General features: G+C 45.1%; 1 protein-coding gene across 7 annotated transcripts in view; it reads left to right on the top strand.

Annotated features, from left to right (window-relative positions):
• The window catches only part of LOC106593977 (C-Jun-amino-terminal kinase-interacting protein 4), a 59,388-nt gene extending 44,334 nt beyond the window's left edge, over positions 1-15,054 (top strand). For 5 of the 7 annotated variants that reach the window (XM_045720023.1, XM_045720020.1, XM_045720021.1 and 2 more), the window contains 14 exons: positions 729-851; positions 1,601-1,793; positions 2,020-2,229; positions 2,523-2,712; positions 2,885-3,001; positions 3,239-3,319; positions 7,181-7,248; positions 7,626-7,774; positions 8,275-8,446; positions 9,162-9,275; positions 9,834-9,878; positions 11,699-11,875; positions 12,024-12,167; positions 12,249-15,054. In XM_045720023.1, the coding sequence (XP_045575979.1) occupies positions 729-851; positions 1,601-1,793; positions 2,020-2,229; positions 2,523-2,712; positions 2,885-3,001; positions 3,239-3,319; positions 7,181-7,248; positions 7,626-7,774; positions 8,275-8,446; positions 9,162-9,275; positions 9,834-9,878; positions 11,699-11,875; positions 12,024-12,167; positions 12,249-12,367 (1,902 nt within the window). In that variant the 3' untranslated portion in view covers positions 12,368-15,054. The remainder of the gene's footprint in view (positions 1-728; positions 852-1,600; positions 1,794-2,019; positions 2,230-2,522; positions 2,713-2,884; positions 3,002-3,238; positions 3,320-7,180; positions 7,249-7,625; positions 7,775-8,274; positions 8,447-9,161; positions 9,276-9,833; positions 9,879-11,698; positions 11,876-12,023; positions 12,168-12,248) is intronic. The other 2 variants (XM_045720022.1, XM_045720026.1) reach the window with 1 other exon arrangement.
• Positions 15,055-16,832: the final 1,778 nt, after the last annotated feature.

Below are 16,832 nucleotides of genomic sequence, written 5' to 3' on the forward strand. Positions count from 1 at the left end.
TGCGTAATAGTTAATATTTGCACGCTAGCTCTGCATATTCAGCTAGTGTGTGTGTGCGATTGACTGGATTAACCTCACGTCAGTTACGTTCATTGAGTGCCTTTCAGACAGTGGCTAGACCCCTCTGTTACCCTGCCAGTGGATCAAACCATTGTGAGGAAAAGGGTGGGGGGGGGTCGCAATCTTTTGAAACTTAAAAACTCGCTATTAAGTGTCTATAATCAGCACAATTGCTTTCATTGCGTATTATTAATATTATTTAAATTACATAGTTATGATTCAGTGATATACTGGGGGGGACAAATCATATTTTTCCCAGGATGGGGGGGTCGTGTGTCCCCCGTCCCCCCCGCGATTTCCGCCCCTGAGCACAGCACACACTGGGATTAAGTTAACTTCATTTTGATCTGTGAAAACATACATTACTTTTGTGCACAATGCAACATTTGAATACCAAGTTGTGATACTCAAGTATAATACATGTTTTGCAATGGAGGCTGCTGAGGGGAGGACAGCTCATAATGGCTGGAATGGAGCAAATGGAATGGCTTCAAACACATGGAAACGTGTTTGATGTTGTTGATACCTTTCCACTCATTCCGCTCCAGCCTTTACCACGTGCCCGTCCTCCCTAATTAAGGTGCCACTAACCTCCTGTGGTGTATTGAGCTTTTTTAAATGCAATTTCTATAAATGTTACGCTGTTTGATTGATTGATGTGTCTGCAGCTGTGGTGTGCTGCGGGTGTGAACCTGTCAGGAGGGAAGATCAGAGAGGGAGGGTCCATGTTGGAAGGACAGAGCAGGAAGGGCTCTGTGAGCAGCCTGGACCATTTAGAGACAGAGAACAAGGTAAGGGGGAGGTGTTTTGAGCATGTTGGCCAAGGGGGGTGTACCCGTACCTTAAGCACCTTCACATAAGGAGGGTGTCTCATCAGGATCACAGGACAGTATATGGAAACTTCTGACTGTTTTTGAGAGCTTGTATATCAGTCAACAAAAGTACTGTATGCTGGAACTTTATACAATATAAGTGTTTAAAACAGCTTATTACTGTTTTTGAGAGCTTGTACTGTAAATGACTGGAGAAAGAAGACTGGATAGTAATACATACAGACACAAGTTAAAGCTCATATTTACGAGCACTGGCCTCAAGCCATCATGACAGGGCTCAGTCAAGTCAACATTGTTAGCCCTTACACATACTAGTCCTGGTATAATGGAGCCCTTACACATACTAGTCCTGGTATAATGGAGCCCTTACACATACTAGTCCTGGTATAATGGAGCCCTTACACATACTAGTCCTGGTATAATGGAGCCCTTACACATACTAGTCCTGGTATAATGGAGCCCTTACACATACTAGTCCTGGTATAATGGAGCCCTTACACATACTGTCCTGGTATAATGGAGCCCTTACACATACTAGTCCTGGTATAATGGAGCCCTTACACATACTAGTCCTGGTATAATGGAGCCCTTACACATACTGTCCTGGTATAATGGAGCCCTTGCTCATGATCAGTCTGTCCTGTCCTTGCTCATGATCAGTCTGTCCTGTCCTTGCTCATGATCAGTCTGTCCTGTCCTTGCTCCAGGAGCAGGAGAAAGGTGACCAGGAGAAGGAGAAGGAGCTGCGTCTGCAGGATGAGATGTCCTGCAGGGTGTGGATCTGTACCAGTACCCACTCCTCTACTAAAGTCATGGTGCTGGAGGCCAACCAGCCCTCTGACCTGCTGGACAGCTTCTACGCCTGCAACTCACACGTCCTCTGCATCGCCAGCATACCAGGTTTGTGTGTGATGTTTGTGTGTGTATGTTTGTGTACAGTTTATGAGGAATTTATAATATTAAGATAGTACGTATGTTTCAAGATGGGTCTGTATATGTCAGTGTTGGCTGGTGTTACTTTCAATCAGATGAAGGGGTCATTGTAATGTCTGAAATGAATGAATAAAACGGTACTGTGTGTGTGTGTGTGCTCACTTCTGTGTGTTTTCACATGTCTGTTTCTCAGGTGTGTTGGAGACAGACTACCCTGCAGGGGAGGAGCTACCTGTACCCCAGGACCAGGAGTCCGGGCCAGTTGATGGCGTGTCGTTGACAGGCAGCGTGGCCAGTCTGGGCTCCACGGGCAGCGACGGCGCCTTGGCAACAGAAGGGACCACCGCCGTCCTCCAGATGGCCGGGGCAGGGCTCAATGACCTCCCGGCTCAGCACAGCTCAGGTAACACAGACACAGGAACTGGCCGTGGTTCAGGACATTATAGCGGTGGTCACCTCCATCACTAGTCCTGGAGAGATACAGGGCTTGAAGGCGTTTGTTCCTGCCCAGAACTATACCATTTGATTCAACCAGGAGTAGTTGAATGAGGGGTTTTAGTGTTGGCATTTTCACACTTTCACACACCTTAAAACTGGGGTATGCCCTGGGTTCCACCCTCAATCATCCTTTTGTATCTAATGCATAATAACTGTAATATTTTCTCTCTACATATTCCCCCTACCTCCACCCAACAGTGGATCTGTCCAGAGAGCCCAGTCCTGCAGAGGATGGGGTCCCCACGGCGGAAGAGGCCACAGAGGCTACAGAGGAGGGGGAGGAGAGCCAGGGGCTGGTCGTCAGTCAGCCAGGCATCTACACAGAACACGTGTTCACAGACCCTCTGGGAGCCGGCCACCATGAGTCCTCCACTGCAGACACACAGAGGTGAGACTGTCTGACCTAGTACTAGTTAGTAGTGACCTGACCAGGGAGAACTCTGGTCCCTTGTTTAAGGCACTGGGTTATATACATGAGTAATTAATGAATGTATGACTTTCTTAATGTGTGTTTGATACACTAAAGCTCACCAGCCCTGTTCTTTCTCTCTGTCTCCCAGGGACCAGGAGGGGGTGGGCGAGGCGTCTCTTCCCGACGACATGCTCCCTGCTGGGGAGGACGTCCAGAGGATGAGCAGCGCCCTGCCCACCATGTGGCTGGGGGCCCAGAACGGATGGTGAGGACAAGGGAGTGGTCACCAGGGGCCACTTGGGCCACACAGAAGTAAATTAGTATGGAATATACAGTAGAATCTCTTTGGTCAACAAAAGAAAAATGTATTATACATTTTTAGTAATTTCTCTGTTAATCTTTATTTTTGTTTATGCATCCTGATCTGTATAATTATCTGTAGAAAATCATCCCCATTTATTTGGGGATTGTGTTTTTTAATCTTTGTCTCCTGTCTCTCTAGTTTGTATGTGCACTCGTCTGTGGCTCGGTGGAGGAAGTGTCTTCATGCCATCAAGCTAAAGGACTCCATCCTCAACATAGTGTGAGTACTCTGAGGACTCCGCTCGTACTCAAGGTCATTTATATACAATACCAGTCAAAAGTTTGGACACACCTTCTCATTCAAGGGTTTTTCTTTATTTTTACTATTTGACATCAAAACTATGAAATAACACATATGGAATCATGTAGTAACCAAAAAAAGTGTTCTTCAAAATTGACACCCTTTGCCTTGATGACAGCTTTGCACACTCTTGGCACACGGATTCGGTATCGGTACCCCCTGTATATAGCCTCGTTATTGTTATTCTTGTTGTGTTAATTTTTATTATTACTTTTTATTTTAGTCAACTTGGTAAATATTTTCTCCTTCTTGAACTGCACTGTTGGTTAAGGGCTTGTCAGTAAGCATTTCACGATAAAGTCTACACTTGTTGTATTCGGCGCATGTGACAAATAACATTTACATTTACATTTTACATTTACGTCATTTAGCAGACGCTCTTATCCAGAGCGACTTACAAATTGGTGCATTCACCTTATGATATCCAGTGGAACAACCACTTTACAATAGTACATCTATATCTTCTTTTTGGGGGGGGGTTAGAAGGATTACTTTATCCTATCCCAGGTATTCCTTAAAGAGGTGGGGTTTCAGGTGTCTTCGGAAGGTGGTGATTGACTCCGCTGTCCTGGCGTCGTGAGGGAGCTTGTTCCACCATTGGGGTGCCAGAGCAGCGAACAGTTTTGACTGGGCTGAGCGGGAACTGTGCTTCCGCAGAGGTAGGGAGGCGAGCAGGCCAGAGGTGGATGAACGCAAGTGCCCTTCTTTGGGTGTAGGGACTGATCAGAGCCTGAAGGTACGGAGGTGCCGTTCCCCTCACAGCTCCGTAGGCAAGCACCATGGTCGTGTAGCAGATGCAAGCTTCAACTGGAAGCCAGTGGAGTGTGCGGAGGAGCGGGGAGACGTGAGAGAACTTGGGAAGGTTGAACACCAGACGGGCTGCGGCGTTCTGGATGAGTTGTAGGGGTTTGATGGCACAGGCAGGGAGCCCCGCCAACAGCGAGTTGCAGTAATCCAGACGGGAGATGACAAGTGCCTGGATTAGGACCTGCGCCGCTTCCTGCGTAAGGCAGGGTCGTACTCTGCGAATGTTGTAGAGCATGAACCTACAGGATTCGGTCACCGCCTTGATGTTAGCGGAGAATGACAGGGTGTTGTCCAGGGTCACGCCAAGGCTCTTAGCACTCTGGGAGGAGGACACAATGGAGTTGTCAACCGTGATGGCGAGATCATGGAACGGGCAGTCCTTCCCCGGGAGGAAGAGCAGCTCCGTCTTGCCGAGGTTCAGCTTGAGGTGGTGATCCGTCATCCACACTGATATGTCTGCCAGAAATGCAGAGATGCGATTCGCCACCTGGTTATCAGAAGGGGGAAAGGAGAAGATTAATTGTGTGTCGTCTGCGTAGCAATGATAGGAGAGACCATGTGAGGATATGACAGAGCCAAGTGACTTGGTGTATAGCGAAAATAGGAGAGGGCCTAAAACTGAGCCCTGGGGGACACCAGTGGTGAGAGTACGTGGTGCGGAGACGGATTCTCGCCACGCCACCTGGTAGGAGCGACCTGTCAGGTAGGACGCAATCCAAGAGTGAGCCGCACCGGAGATGCCCAACTCGGAGAGGGTGGAGAGGAGGATCTGATGGTCCCCAGTATCAAAGGGAGCAGATAGGTCCAGAAGGATGAGAGCAGAGGAGAGAGAGTTAGCTTTAGCAGTGCGGAGAGCCTCCGTGACACAGAGAAGAGCAGTCTCAGTTGAATGACCAGCCTTGAATCTTGAGTGATTTGGATCAAGAAGGTCATTCTGAGAGAGATAGCAAGAGAGCTGGCCAAGGACGGCACGCTCAAGAGTTTTGGAGAGAAAAGAAAGAAGGGATACTGGTCTGTAGTTGTTGACATCGGAGGGATCGAGTGTAGGTTTTTTGAGAAGGGGTGCAACTCTCGCTCTCTTGAAGACGGAAGGGATGTAGCCAGCGGTCAAGGATGAGTTGATGAGCGAGGTGAGGTAGGGGAGAAGGTCTCCGGAAATGGTCTGGAGAAGAGAGGAGGGTCAAGTGGGCAGGTTGTTGGGCGGCCGGCCGTCACAAGATTTCATCTGGAGAGAGAGGGGAGAAAGAGGTCAAAGCATAGGGTAGGGCAATGTGAGCAGGACCAGCGGTGTCGTTTGACTTAACAAACGAGGATCGGATGCCGTCAACCTTCTCCGCAAATAACATTTGATTTGATGAGGAATGCTTTTCCAACAGTCTTGAAGGAGTTCCCACATATGCTGAGCACTTGTTGACTGCTTTTCCTTCACTCTGCTGTCCAACTCATCCCAAACCATCTCAAATGGGTTGAGGCCGGGTGATTGTGGAGGCCAGGTCATCTGATGCAGCACTCCATCACTCTCCTTCTTGGTCAAATTGCCCTTACACAGCCTGGAGGTGTGTTGGGTCATTGTCCTGTTGAAAACAAATGATAGTCCCACTAAGTGCAAACCAGATGGGATGGCGTATCGCTGCAGAATGCTGTGGTAGCCATGCTCGTTAAGTGTGCCTTGAATTCTACATAAATCACGACCAGTATCACCAGCAAAGCACCCCAACACCATCACACCTCCTCCTCCATGCTTCACAGTCGGAACTACACATGCGGAGATCGTCCGTTCACCTACTCTGCGTCTCACAAAGACACAGCGGTTGGAACCAAAAATCTCAAATTTGGACTCATCAGACCGCAGGACAGATTTCCACCTGTCTAATGTCCATTGCTCTTGTTTCTTGGCCCAAACAAGTCTCTTCTTCTTATTGGTGTCCTTGAGTAGTGGTTTCTTTGCAGCAATTCAGCCAATTCACAGTCTCCTCTGAACAGTTGATGTTGAGATGTGTCTTTTACTTGAACTTTGTGAAGCATTTATTTGGGCTGCAATCTGAGGTGCAGTTTACTCTAATGAACTTATCCTCTGCAGCAGAGGTAACTCTGGGTCTTCCTTTCCTTTGGCGGTCCTCATAAGAGCCATTTTCATCATAGTGCTTGGTATTTGTTGCGACTGCGCTTGAAGAAACTTTGAAAGTTCTTGAAATTTTGCGGATTGACCGACCTTCATGCCTTAAAGTAATGATGGACTGTCATTTCTCTTTACTTATTTGAGCTGTTCTTGCCATAATATGAAATAGGGCTATCTTCTGTATGCCACCCCTGCCTTTTCACAACACAACTGATTGGCTCAAATGCATTAAGAAGGAAAGAAATTCCACAAATTAACTTTTAACAAGGCACACCTGTTGATTGAAATGCATTCCAGGTGACTACCTCATGAAGCTGGTTGAGAGAATGCCAAGAGTGTGCAAAGCTGTCATCAAGGCAAAGGGTGGCTACTTTGAAGAATTTCAAGTATTAAATATATTTTGATTTGTTTAACACTTTTTGGTTACTACATGATTCTATATGTGTTATTTCATAGTTTTGATGTCTTAACTATTATTCTACGTAGAAAATAGTAAAAATAAAGAAAAACCCTTGAATGAGAAGGTGTGTCCAAACTTTTGACTGGTACTGTACATGATTGATATGATTTATTGATTATTTCACACACAAAGGTTCCCAAAGAGAGACAGACATGTCTTGTAGTGAGTATTCAGGCCATGTATATCTCACCAGACATGTCTTGTTGTGAGTATTCAGGCCATGTATATCTCACCAGACATGTCTTGTAGTGAGTATTCAGGCCATGTATATCTCACCAGACATGTCTTGTAGTGAGTATTCAGGCCATGTATATCTCACCAGACATGTCTTGTAGTGAGTATTCAGGCCATGTATATCTCACCAGACATGTCTATGTGTGCTTTCTGTCTGCAGGCATGTGAGAGGAAGAGTCCTGGTTGCCTTGGCGGATGGCACGTTGGCTATATTCCACAGAGGCCTGGGTAAGGATGCATTGATTCAAGCCATATTGTGATGCAGGTTAGCGTTTTTGTAATGAATCTTCTAGCTGGCCCAGCCACAAAGTAATACAATATTATTTTAAACCTAACCATAACCGTAACCACACTGCTAACCCTAATGCCGAACCCTAACCTTAAATTATGACCCAAAAGCAAATGTGTGTTTATATGCATTTTTACAATATAGACAATTGTGACTTTGCAGCTGGCCTATCTAGCGGAAATCGCTCAGTTCTGCCTCCAGGACCAGACTCTAAGAAACGTCAACCTGCTATTGTGATGCTCCCTGGAGTAAAACGGCTTGGCAGCCATTTTGTGTCACAGGCATATAATTTCTCTGTGTGTTTCTCCCTATGCAGATGGACAGTGGGATCTGACCAACTACCACCTACTAGACCTGGGCCGGCCGCACCACTCTATCCGCTGTATGACAGTGGTGCATGACAAGGTGTGGTGTGGCTACAGGAACAAGATCTACGTCATCCAACCCAAGGCCATGAGGATAGAGGTACATCATCTGACATGGTTTATACTGTAAACCTTCTGATGGTACAAGGGGGGACAGTGTAAAGCGATTTGTGTTTCAGAAAAGTGCTAGATAAATGTGAATCCTTATGACTTTCCCCACAGCTGTTAGAAGTCTTTTCCAAAATTCCCAAAAGGAAGTTTCACAAAATGACACTAAAGTTATTGTATAATCTCCCTTTTGGTTTGAAGATGTTTTGTTGTCCTAATTGTTGTAGTTCTACTTTTAAGTCTTTCATCCATGAAATTGATAAAGGTGACTTATTCCACATAGGTTAGAATAACTCCAGCCCACTTTGACCTTTGAGATCAGTGTCTTATGTTTCTTGTGATCTAACATTTGTGTATTCTCTCAAATGTACAACCACAATCAAATAGAGTATACACTGTATATCAGCCCATGATGTCTGTGCAATATCTAATAGTGATATAGTGTGGTTTAACATGGTTATAATGCTAACTTATCTATTTCCTCCTGTGTAGAAGTTGTTTGACGCCCACCCCCGGAAGGAGAGTCAGGTGCGTCAGCTGGCCTGGGTGGGAGATGGGATCTGGGTATCCATCCGCCTGGACTCCACCCTCAGACTGTTCCACGCCCACACCTACCAGCACCTCCAGGACGTCGACATAGAGCCCTACGTCTCCAAGATGCTGGGTACTGTACATTGACTCACTGTTCAAATCAATACAGCTTTATTGGCATGAGGTACTGACATTGACAAAGCAGAGGAGTTTTAGGATGATAGATGTAAAAATAACTTTGTTTCAGTAGAATGCATGGGGAATACATGAATGATGGTGCTTAGGGCTGTTGCGGTTACCGTATTACCACCACACCGGCGTCATGAGTCATGACCTCAGTCAAATTCCACATGACCGTTGATTCACAGTAATCTCCTCTTATGCACTCTGGACATGCGTTGGTACAGTAGTACCCAACTCGCTAACGGCCGTCAGGTCGCTAACGGCCGTCAGGTCGCTAATGGTCCGGTACTCAGGGCTCTATTGTCCCTCTAACCACTCTGACATCAATGCAAATGAAAATCACATCAAACACTTATCATCAAACAGTACCATGCTTACATTTCTTGTCTTGCCCATTCACCCTCTGAATAACACACACACAATCCATGTCTCAATTGTCTCAAGGCTTAAAAATCCTTCTTTAAACTGTCTCTTCCACTTCATCTACACTGATTGAAGTGGATTTAACATGAATAATGGATCATAGATTTGACCTAGATTCACCTGGTCAGTCTGTCATGGGAAGTGGTTTGTACACTCAGTGTACGTTACCCTGTTACACTGTCAATTTAGCATGAGTTTATGCAGTGTTATGACCCTGTTCTCTCTTCTCTCCCCTTCTCTAGGTACGGGTAAACTGGGCTTCTCCTTCGTCAGGATCACAGCCCTCATGATATCCTGTAGCCGACTGTGGGTCGGAACAGGAAATGGTGTCATCATCTCCATCCCGCTGTCAGAAGGTAAGTCCATACGAGCTACATCTCAGTCATCTAAGATGGCCTCCTCTCCTCACCTTCCCTCATTCATTGTTCCTTTCCCCTTGAAAAGGTTCACGTCCCTCAAAAGACCAAGTTTTATAACAACGTAACGATCAACAAATATTTTTCAAGCCACTGTATGAAGTTGTTGGATGGTGAAAAGGTGTATCTACTTAACTTGGCCCATTCATTCACGCAGGTTGACGTTTATTGAGTGATTTCCACTTGATGGACCAGCTGCAAAGTCAAAATTGGCTATATTGTAAAAAGTCATGAAAACAGAAAAGAGCTTTTTGGTCTTAATTTAAGGTTAGGCATAAGGTTAGCAGTGTGGTTACAGTTAGGGTTTAATGTCTGTGGCTGAGCCAGCTAGTGGCTGTCCTGCTGAGCTGCCTCAGTACACCTGCTTAATTAACACTCATACAGTGAATGAACCAGCTCCAATTAGCTGTCTGTAAAAGAGAGAGTGGGTATTCATAGACTCTCTACTCCTCCACTGCCCCATATATCCCTCCTCCTCTCCTCCCTCTTTCACTGAAGCTATAGGTCCTCCTCAGCATGGAGTCTTACTGAGGGGCCTCAGGGGTGAGTCTCCAGCACACAGCAAGCTAAACCAGACTTCTCTCTTTCTTTACTACTCTGTTTCTCTCCCTCTGTCCCTCTTAACCAGACTTCTCTCTTTCTTTACTACTCTGTTTCTCTCCTTCTGTCCCTCTTGCATCTTGTCTTTTCCAAGTCTCCTGCTCTTTCTCTCCTCCTTGACTCTTTCCTGCTGTCTTGCTCTTTCTATCTCTAGTGCTTCTATTCCTAGTCAGTTCCATATAGCTGCATCTTCTCCTCTTTTCCTCTCTACCCTTCTCTCTCTCTATCCTCCTCTCTGTGTATTTGGGCCTGGTTTGTGCTCTTTGGTCAGTTCTGGTCTCTCCCTGCCTGTTGTTTCTGATCCTAGTAGTGGATCTCTGGTCTCTCCCTGCCTGTTGTTTCTGATCCTAGTAGTGGATCTCTGGTCTCTCCCTGCCTGTTGTTTCTGATCCTAGTAGTGGATCTCTGGTCTCTCCCTGCCTGTTGTTTCTGATCCTAGTAGTGAGTCTCTGGTCTCTCCCTGCCTGTTGTTTCTGATCCTAGTAGTGGATCTCTGGTCTCTCCCTGCCTGTTGTTTCTGATCCTAGTAGTGAGTCTCTGGTCTCTCCCTGCCTGTTGTTTCTGATCCTAGTAGTGAGTCTCTGGTCTCTCCCTGCCTGTTGTTTCTGATCCTAGTAGTGGATCTCTGGTCTCTCCTTAACCTGTGTTCCTGTCCAACAGTCTCCTGTACTCTAGTGCACAACAACAGTTTGTTTTCTGCTTCTCTCTCTGCAGCTAGACAAACAGACAGACAACAGTTAGTTTTCTGCTTCTCTCTATGCAGCGAGACAAACAGACAGACCCAACTGACTGCTTCCTTGTCTGTGCAGGGCAATCACAGTCATTGTTGCTCTGTTGACGACCCATAACCTGTCTTTTAGTTTTAACTTGTCTGTATTGTTTCTAAACGTTTCACTCCATTCATTCATTTCATAATGACTCCTTCCTTTCCAAGTGTAGCATGTTTACAGCGTGACCTTGGCTTTGGGTCGACTGTATGTGTTTTCAGGATGGCCTTGCAGTTACTGACTGACATTTTACTATCTACAACATCCTTTCCATTAATCCCTCTCCTCTCCTCTCCTCTCCTCTCCTCCTCTCCTCTCCTCTCCCTCTCCTCTCCCTCTCTCTCTCTCCTCTCCTCTCCTCTCCTCTCCTCTCCTCTCCTCTCCTCTCCTCTCCTCTCCTTTTTTCAGTCTTCTTCCCATCTTCACAATCACTCTTTTCTTGCTGTCTGAGTCATGTTTCACCCCCTTGTTCCATATGACACATGCTGTCATTTGTATGTTTACTCCAGGTAAGAGCTGGGCTGTGATGTCATCATAGTGCACCCATGGCCTTGTGGTATATCTACGCAATAAGGCCCGAGGAGGTGTGCTATATGGACAATATACCACGGCTAAGGGCTGTTCTTAGGCACAGCCCTTAGCCGTGGTATATTGGCCCTATACCACAAACACCCAAGGTGCCTTTTTGCTATTATAAACTGGTTACCAACGTAATTAGAGCAGTACAAATATTTTTTTTGTCATACTCGTGGTATAGGATCTGATATACCATGGCTGACAGTCAATCAGCATTCAGGGCTCGAACATCCAGTTTATAATGGAGGCTTTGCAGTGTGCTGCTTGCTATGGATGGATAACAAGCTAAATGGATTCACTGCGCAAAACATTACAGTTAAGAAATTCTTAATTTAAGGCCAGGAGTTTTTCCTGACATCATTACTCTATAGGTTTTGTTTTTAACTCTAAAGTTGTCTTCTTGTTGTTGTGACGTTGTAGCCAACAAGACAGCGGGTGCAGTGCCAAATCGCCCTGGCGGTGCTGTGCGGGTGTTCAGTGAGGAGGGCACGGAGAGCACTTTGCCAGGCAGCTTCGTGCCCTACTGTTCCATGGCACAGGCACAGCTGTGTTTCCACGGACACAGAGACGCAGTCAAGTTCTTTGCAGCCGTCCCAGGTAAGCAGCAAGGGGTAGTGATCATTAGGGTGTGCAACGAGAAACATTTTGCAACAGAAAATTCAAATGATTGTGCGCAAGCAGTCCCTAGCTGTTTCATTCAGTTTTCTTCCTGAGGAAGTACTCAATACTTAACTTCCTGTTCCAGGTCAGGTGATCCCGTCCCCCGGACACGGAGGGGATTCTGGGTCGGATGACCCTGCCTCTGAGTCGTCTGACATGGCGACCTCTGAACCTGCCAAAACCTTCCTGGTCATGAGTGGAGGAGAAGGCTACATCGACTTCAGAATGGGTGAGTTGTGTGTGTGTGTGTGTGTGTGTGTGTGTGTGTGTGTGTGGGTATGATGTTATATGACGTATCTCTCCTCAACAGGTGATGATGAAGGAGAGGTGGATGGCAGCCTATCGGAGCCCACCATGAAGCAGGCCACCCCCGCCAAACCAGAACGCAGCCACATCATCGTCTGGCAAGTCACTTCCTGCCAGGAGTGAGCCAATCACAGACTGCCACATCACTACTCGGTCACACAACCCCCCCGCATGCCCCTCCCTTAGGTTTTAAGTTGTTATTATTGATATTATTATTACTACTGTGGATGACTACATTGTTGCTAAGGATTCTTTTAGTGTCTGTTTTAAATGTATCCATTAATTTGGGGCCATAATGTTTGCCAGGCAAGGTTAAAGTGAAGTAGTGAAGTCAACTCCTGATAAGTGCACATGGGATAGATAAGTGCACTCTTTAAGTGCAGTGCACTTCACCGGGCCCTTTTCAAACCGTTGTTTTCACTTGCTCCAGATATCTGCAGCACAATCTAGAGGTCGACTGAGGTATAAATGCAGCTCAGTGTTTTAAAGTAACTGTCCAGTGAAAATCTCACTTTTAGAAGTTTGTATTCTGTTAACTCATACTCAAATACTATTGTTGACACTTCAAAACCCCCACCTCAAACTTGTATCTCAAACAGACCGTTTCAAAAATGCTTGCTATTTCCTCATTGAGGATGATGTCATCCTCCTGAGGAGGATGAGCTGGCCAATCAGCGGTCTACTCACATAAATATTTTGAATGACCGGTATGTGCCCACCCCATTCTGTTGTTGGGGTAAGCCCACACCATTCCATAGAAAAGCAGCTTTTTTTAACCTATTTTAATTTTTAAAACTAGGAAAACAATTTCACTCATATTGTCATTAATTATAGGTCATATTTCATTGAAATCTGGAAACACTGGACAGTTAATTTAAAGGGACCGGCTTATTATGCCAGGTTATTACATATGTACTGTACCACCATGTGTAGGTGCTACGTACTTCCCATAGTTCAATAAGGATCAAATAACGTCATTTTCCTGTGAGGCAAACTTCTTATATGATATTTACTGCACATACAATAATGGCACAGGATGAACAAATAATTAAAATAACAGTACAGTCAACAGAGATGAGGAACTGCATTATATTGATTTAAGATGACATTAAATAAGGGAACATCAGTATTGTATGTTTAGAAACAGAAGACAAAAGGGAATGGTTAAGTGGTTTTGCACTGAATTGATGATATCTTATTTTGTAAAGTTATGATATGGGACTGTATGTGTGTGGGTTCACTGTCGCCTTTACCATGTCGAGCATTTTAGATCGTAACCTTTGAACAAAACAGATTTATTTTTGCTACCTTTGTGGTGTTGGTAACGTGAGCAAAGTTTGGGTACCTATGTGTGCAGAAAGGACTGTGAGATGTTCCAATACTTTAAAAAGCCTTCCTTATTTCCTCACTTTCTTGAAGTAATCGGGGAGAAAAGATCAATTTTGAAGTATTGTAACGGTGCCGAAGTTAGTATCAGTCTGCATGGGGAAGTCTTGTACTGTATCTCCGTCCAAATGTCTGCTTGCTCTGCCATTTTGGGCCAAACTCTCTGTTCCGCCATTTTGGGGAAATGTGCTCCTGCTGCAATTTAGGATCTTCCCTCATGCTAGAGCTCCCTGGCACTTTTAAACATAATGTAGGCCGCTTGAAGTAGAACACCCGTCCGTGGTAATGTACACTTATACTAAAAATGTGCTAACTATTTTAGGTGTAACGGACTATTTATTCCTGTCAAGGCGTACCCAGTTACCAAAAAAATGAAGTATGAAAAGAATATTAAATGTCATTCGTATCTAACATTAACCATTTGCATCTTCTCTGGGGGTTTTAAGTAAAGTCATAATAGCAAGGATTTGATGATGAATATATATTTTTTAAGGTTTCATCTCTGAAAATCTTTATATTTCACAGGGAATTTATTAATGAACGGAAGTGTTTACGTTGCACCTTAAAAATCATTGTCCACACAGAACTAAGTTGGCTTTGTGTTTCATTTGTTTTTGTGTTTTTACAAATGCATTCAAATAACTTTTTTTACTTTTGATTTTGTGCTCTTTGTACTTGTCTGTGAGACACTTCTATAAATTAATCTGTATTTTGATGGTGTCTGTAACCTGAAAGCAGAAAAACCGATAAACCGAAGTGTTTCATTTTTATATATTTGAAGAAAAATAACTGGGTTGGGATTGGTTAGGCCTCGGCCTGTTTATTTTCCAATTCAGAAGAAATAACATTCATACCGTGTTGTAGCCATTCCAGTATTTATTTTTCTTATTGAGCCTCAGTGGTTCAGAATGTAACTTTCTACATGGAAAAAACATAATAGGAGAATATTCAAACTGATCAGTAATAATGGTGCCATAAAATGAAACCGTGGTCAATAGAAAATGGAAAATACACAAGGATCAAAGCTAAACAGTCCAGTAACGTCTGTGAACTGATCAGGAGAACAACACATTCATGGTACTAAGCTATGCATGTTTTTTTTAAAGAACACTGCTATGTATTGTTTGGTTCCTATCCCTGTTAACTGCCACCGTTTTGGGTGGGTGGATGTCTGCATGTGTGTGTGGCTTGCATTTGAGTGTGTGTTTGTGTGGGTGTGCGTGCGTGCTTGCGTGCGTGCGTGCGTGTGTGTGTGCATATGTGTATCTCCAGTACCCCAGAGGATGGTCTGTAGTATGTACCAGGCCTTTCTCTGGGCCCCTAAAGCCGTATGGCCATAACTGTGGTTTCTCCTGGTAAATGTTTGCTAAAACAGCATCATAGCCTTATTTTTAACAATCTATTAAACTCAATTTCATTGGGAATTCATGACGATTGATTTATTGATTCAGCTGATTGATTCATTGATTCATTGATTGACATTTATAAGTCAAGTTAACATAGCAGTTGTACGTCAATGCATTCCACAGCTGACAGCCAGGAAGCGGCATAACATCACACACAAATACTAAATATCTGATTCAGAGGGGTTGGGTTAAATGCGGAAGACACATTTCATTTGAAGGCATTCAGTTGTACAATTGACTAGGTATCCCCCTTTCGCTTAAAATATTATGAATTATTATGTGACCTTAAACCTAGTGATAACCTGTTTCAAATGCAGAAGTTACATGTTAAAACAATACATTCTCACTTTTATCTCAATGAGACAAATGTGTTGTAAAAAGTGGAGTAAAAATGGATAGATGAGTGGCACAAATCCATTAGCAGCATTCAATGTGGCATTTGTATTTTTAACAGAGCTTAGAGCCATGCATGTCCCATTCTCTACCAGTAGGGGGCAACATTATTCTGCACACAGTAAAGGGCTACAGCACCTTAAAAACTACTTCCATGAAATTGTATTGTGATGTAATTTTACCCCTCCTCCCACTCCCTGCTCCACCCATCTCCTCATAAGCCATGCAGGGGCTGTGCCCAGTCTATCCTACGGACATATGTACACGCATGCTGACGTGCTTGGGTGTCTGATGTCACGCATAACCAGAGAGGGGATTCTGAGTCTGTCATGTAGCCTAGCGAGCTACTGCTACTGTTGCCATTCGTTCAGCCTCAGAGGGATGATGGTACTCTGTTAGAAAAACACCTCTGACGTTCAATAGCCTGGTCTGCATCGTTTTAATGCTGTTTATGAAGAGAGAGACAGTTATGGTACACAGTCCGAACACCTCTGGCATGCCAGCTATAGCTAGTGTTTATGTAGATACATCTGTGTTTTTGTGTGCCACCCTGTCACCTCTTTCCCTCCCTCTCCTCCCTCTCCTCCTCCTGCCTGTAGGTCCAACTGCTCTCCAGGTGATGACTCCACAGCAGCAGCAGGGTAACGGTATACTTGGTTATCAGGTGGATTTCACGGATCGTCTCCCACACACGTTACACAGAGGGAGATGGGGGGAGGTGAGAGAGAATAAGAGACTGTTCTGGTGGGACATGCAGAGATACAGAGATCCTCTGTACTAGGTAGTATGGTGCTCTGTGGTAGGCTGTCGTTACAGCAGTCAAGGGGTAGACTAGCCCAGTCTATCCTACCCTATCTCCCAGACTAGCCCAGTCTATCCTCCCCTATCTCCCAGACTAGCCCAGTCTATCCTACCCTATCTCCCAGACTAGCCCAGTCTATCCTACCCTATCTCCCAGACTAGCCCAGTCTATCCTCCCCAATCTCCCAGACTAGCCCAGTCTATCCTACCCTATCTCCCAGACTAGCCCAGTCTATCCTTCCCAATCTCCCAGACTAGCCCAGTCTATCCTATCCTATCTCCCAGACTAGCCCAGTCTATCCTCCCCAATCTCCGACTAGCCCAGTCTATCCTCCCCTATCTCCCAGACTAGCCCAGTCTATCCTCCCCAATCTCCCAGACTAGCCCAGTCTATCCTATACTATCGCCCAGTACATGGAGTTAGACTCGGCTACAGTATTACATTACCAGACCAGCTGTTCTCTCTGTGTTTTCCATTTCTCTCTCTGTCTCTCTCTTCCTGTCTGTCTAGTGGTCTCAGACAGAGGCTAGGGTGGGATGAGGCTCTGGTGCCTGTGCCTTTCTCTAGTCTTTCTCTAGTCCACCCATCCATCCAATCCGTC

Source organism: Salmo salar, chromosome ssa06 (genome assembly GCF_905237065.1).
Source record: "Salmo salar chromosome ssa06, Ssal_v3.1, whole genome shotgun sequence".
In the NCBI taxonomy this organism is placed as follows: domain Eukaryota; kingdom Metazoa; phylum Chordata; class Actinopteri; order Salmoniformes; family Salmonidae; genus Salmo; species Salmo salar.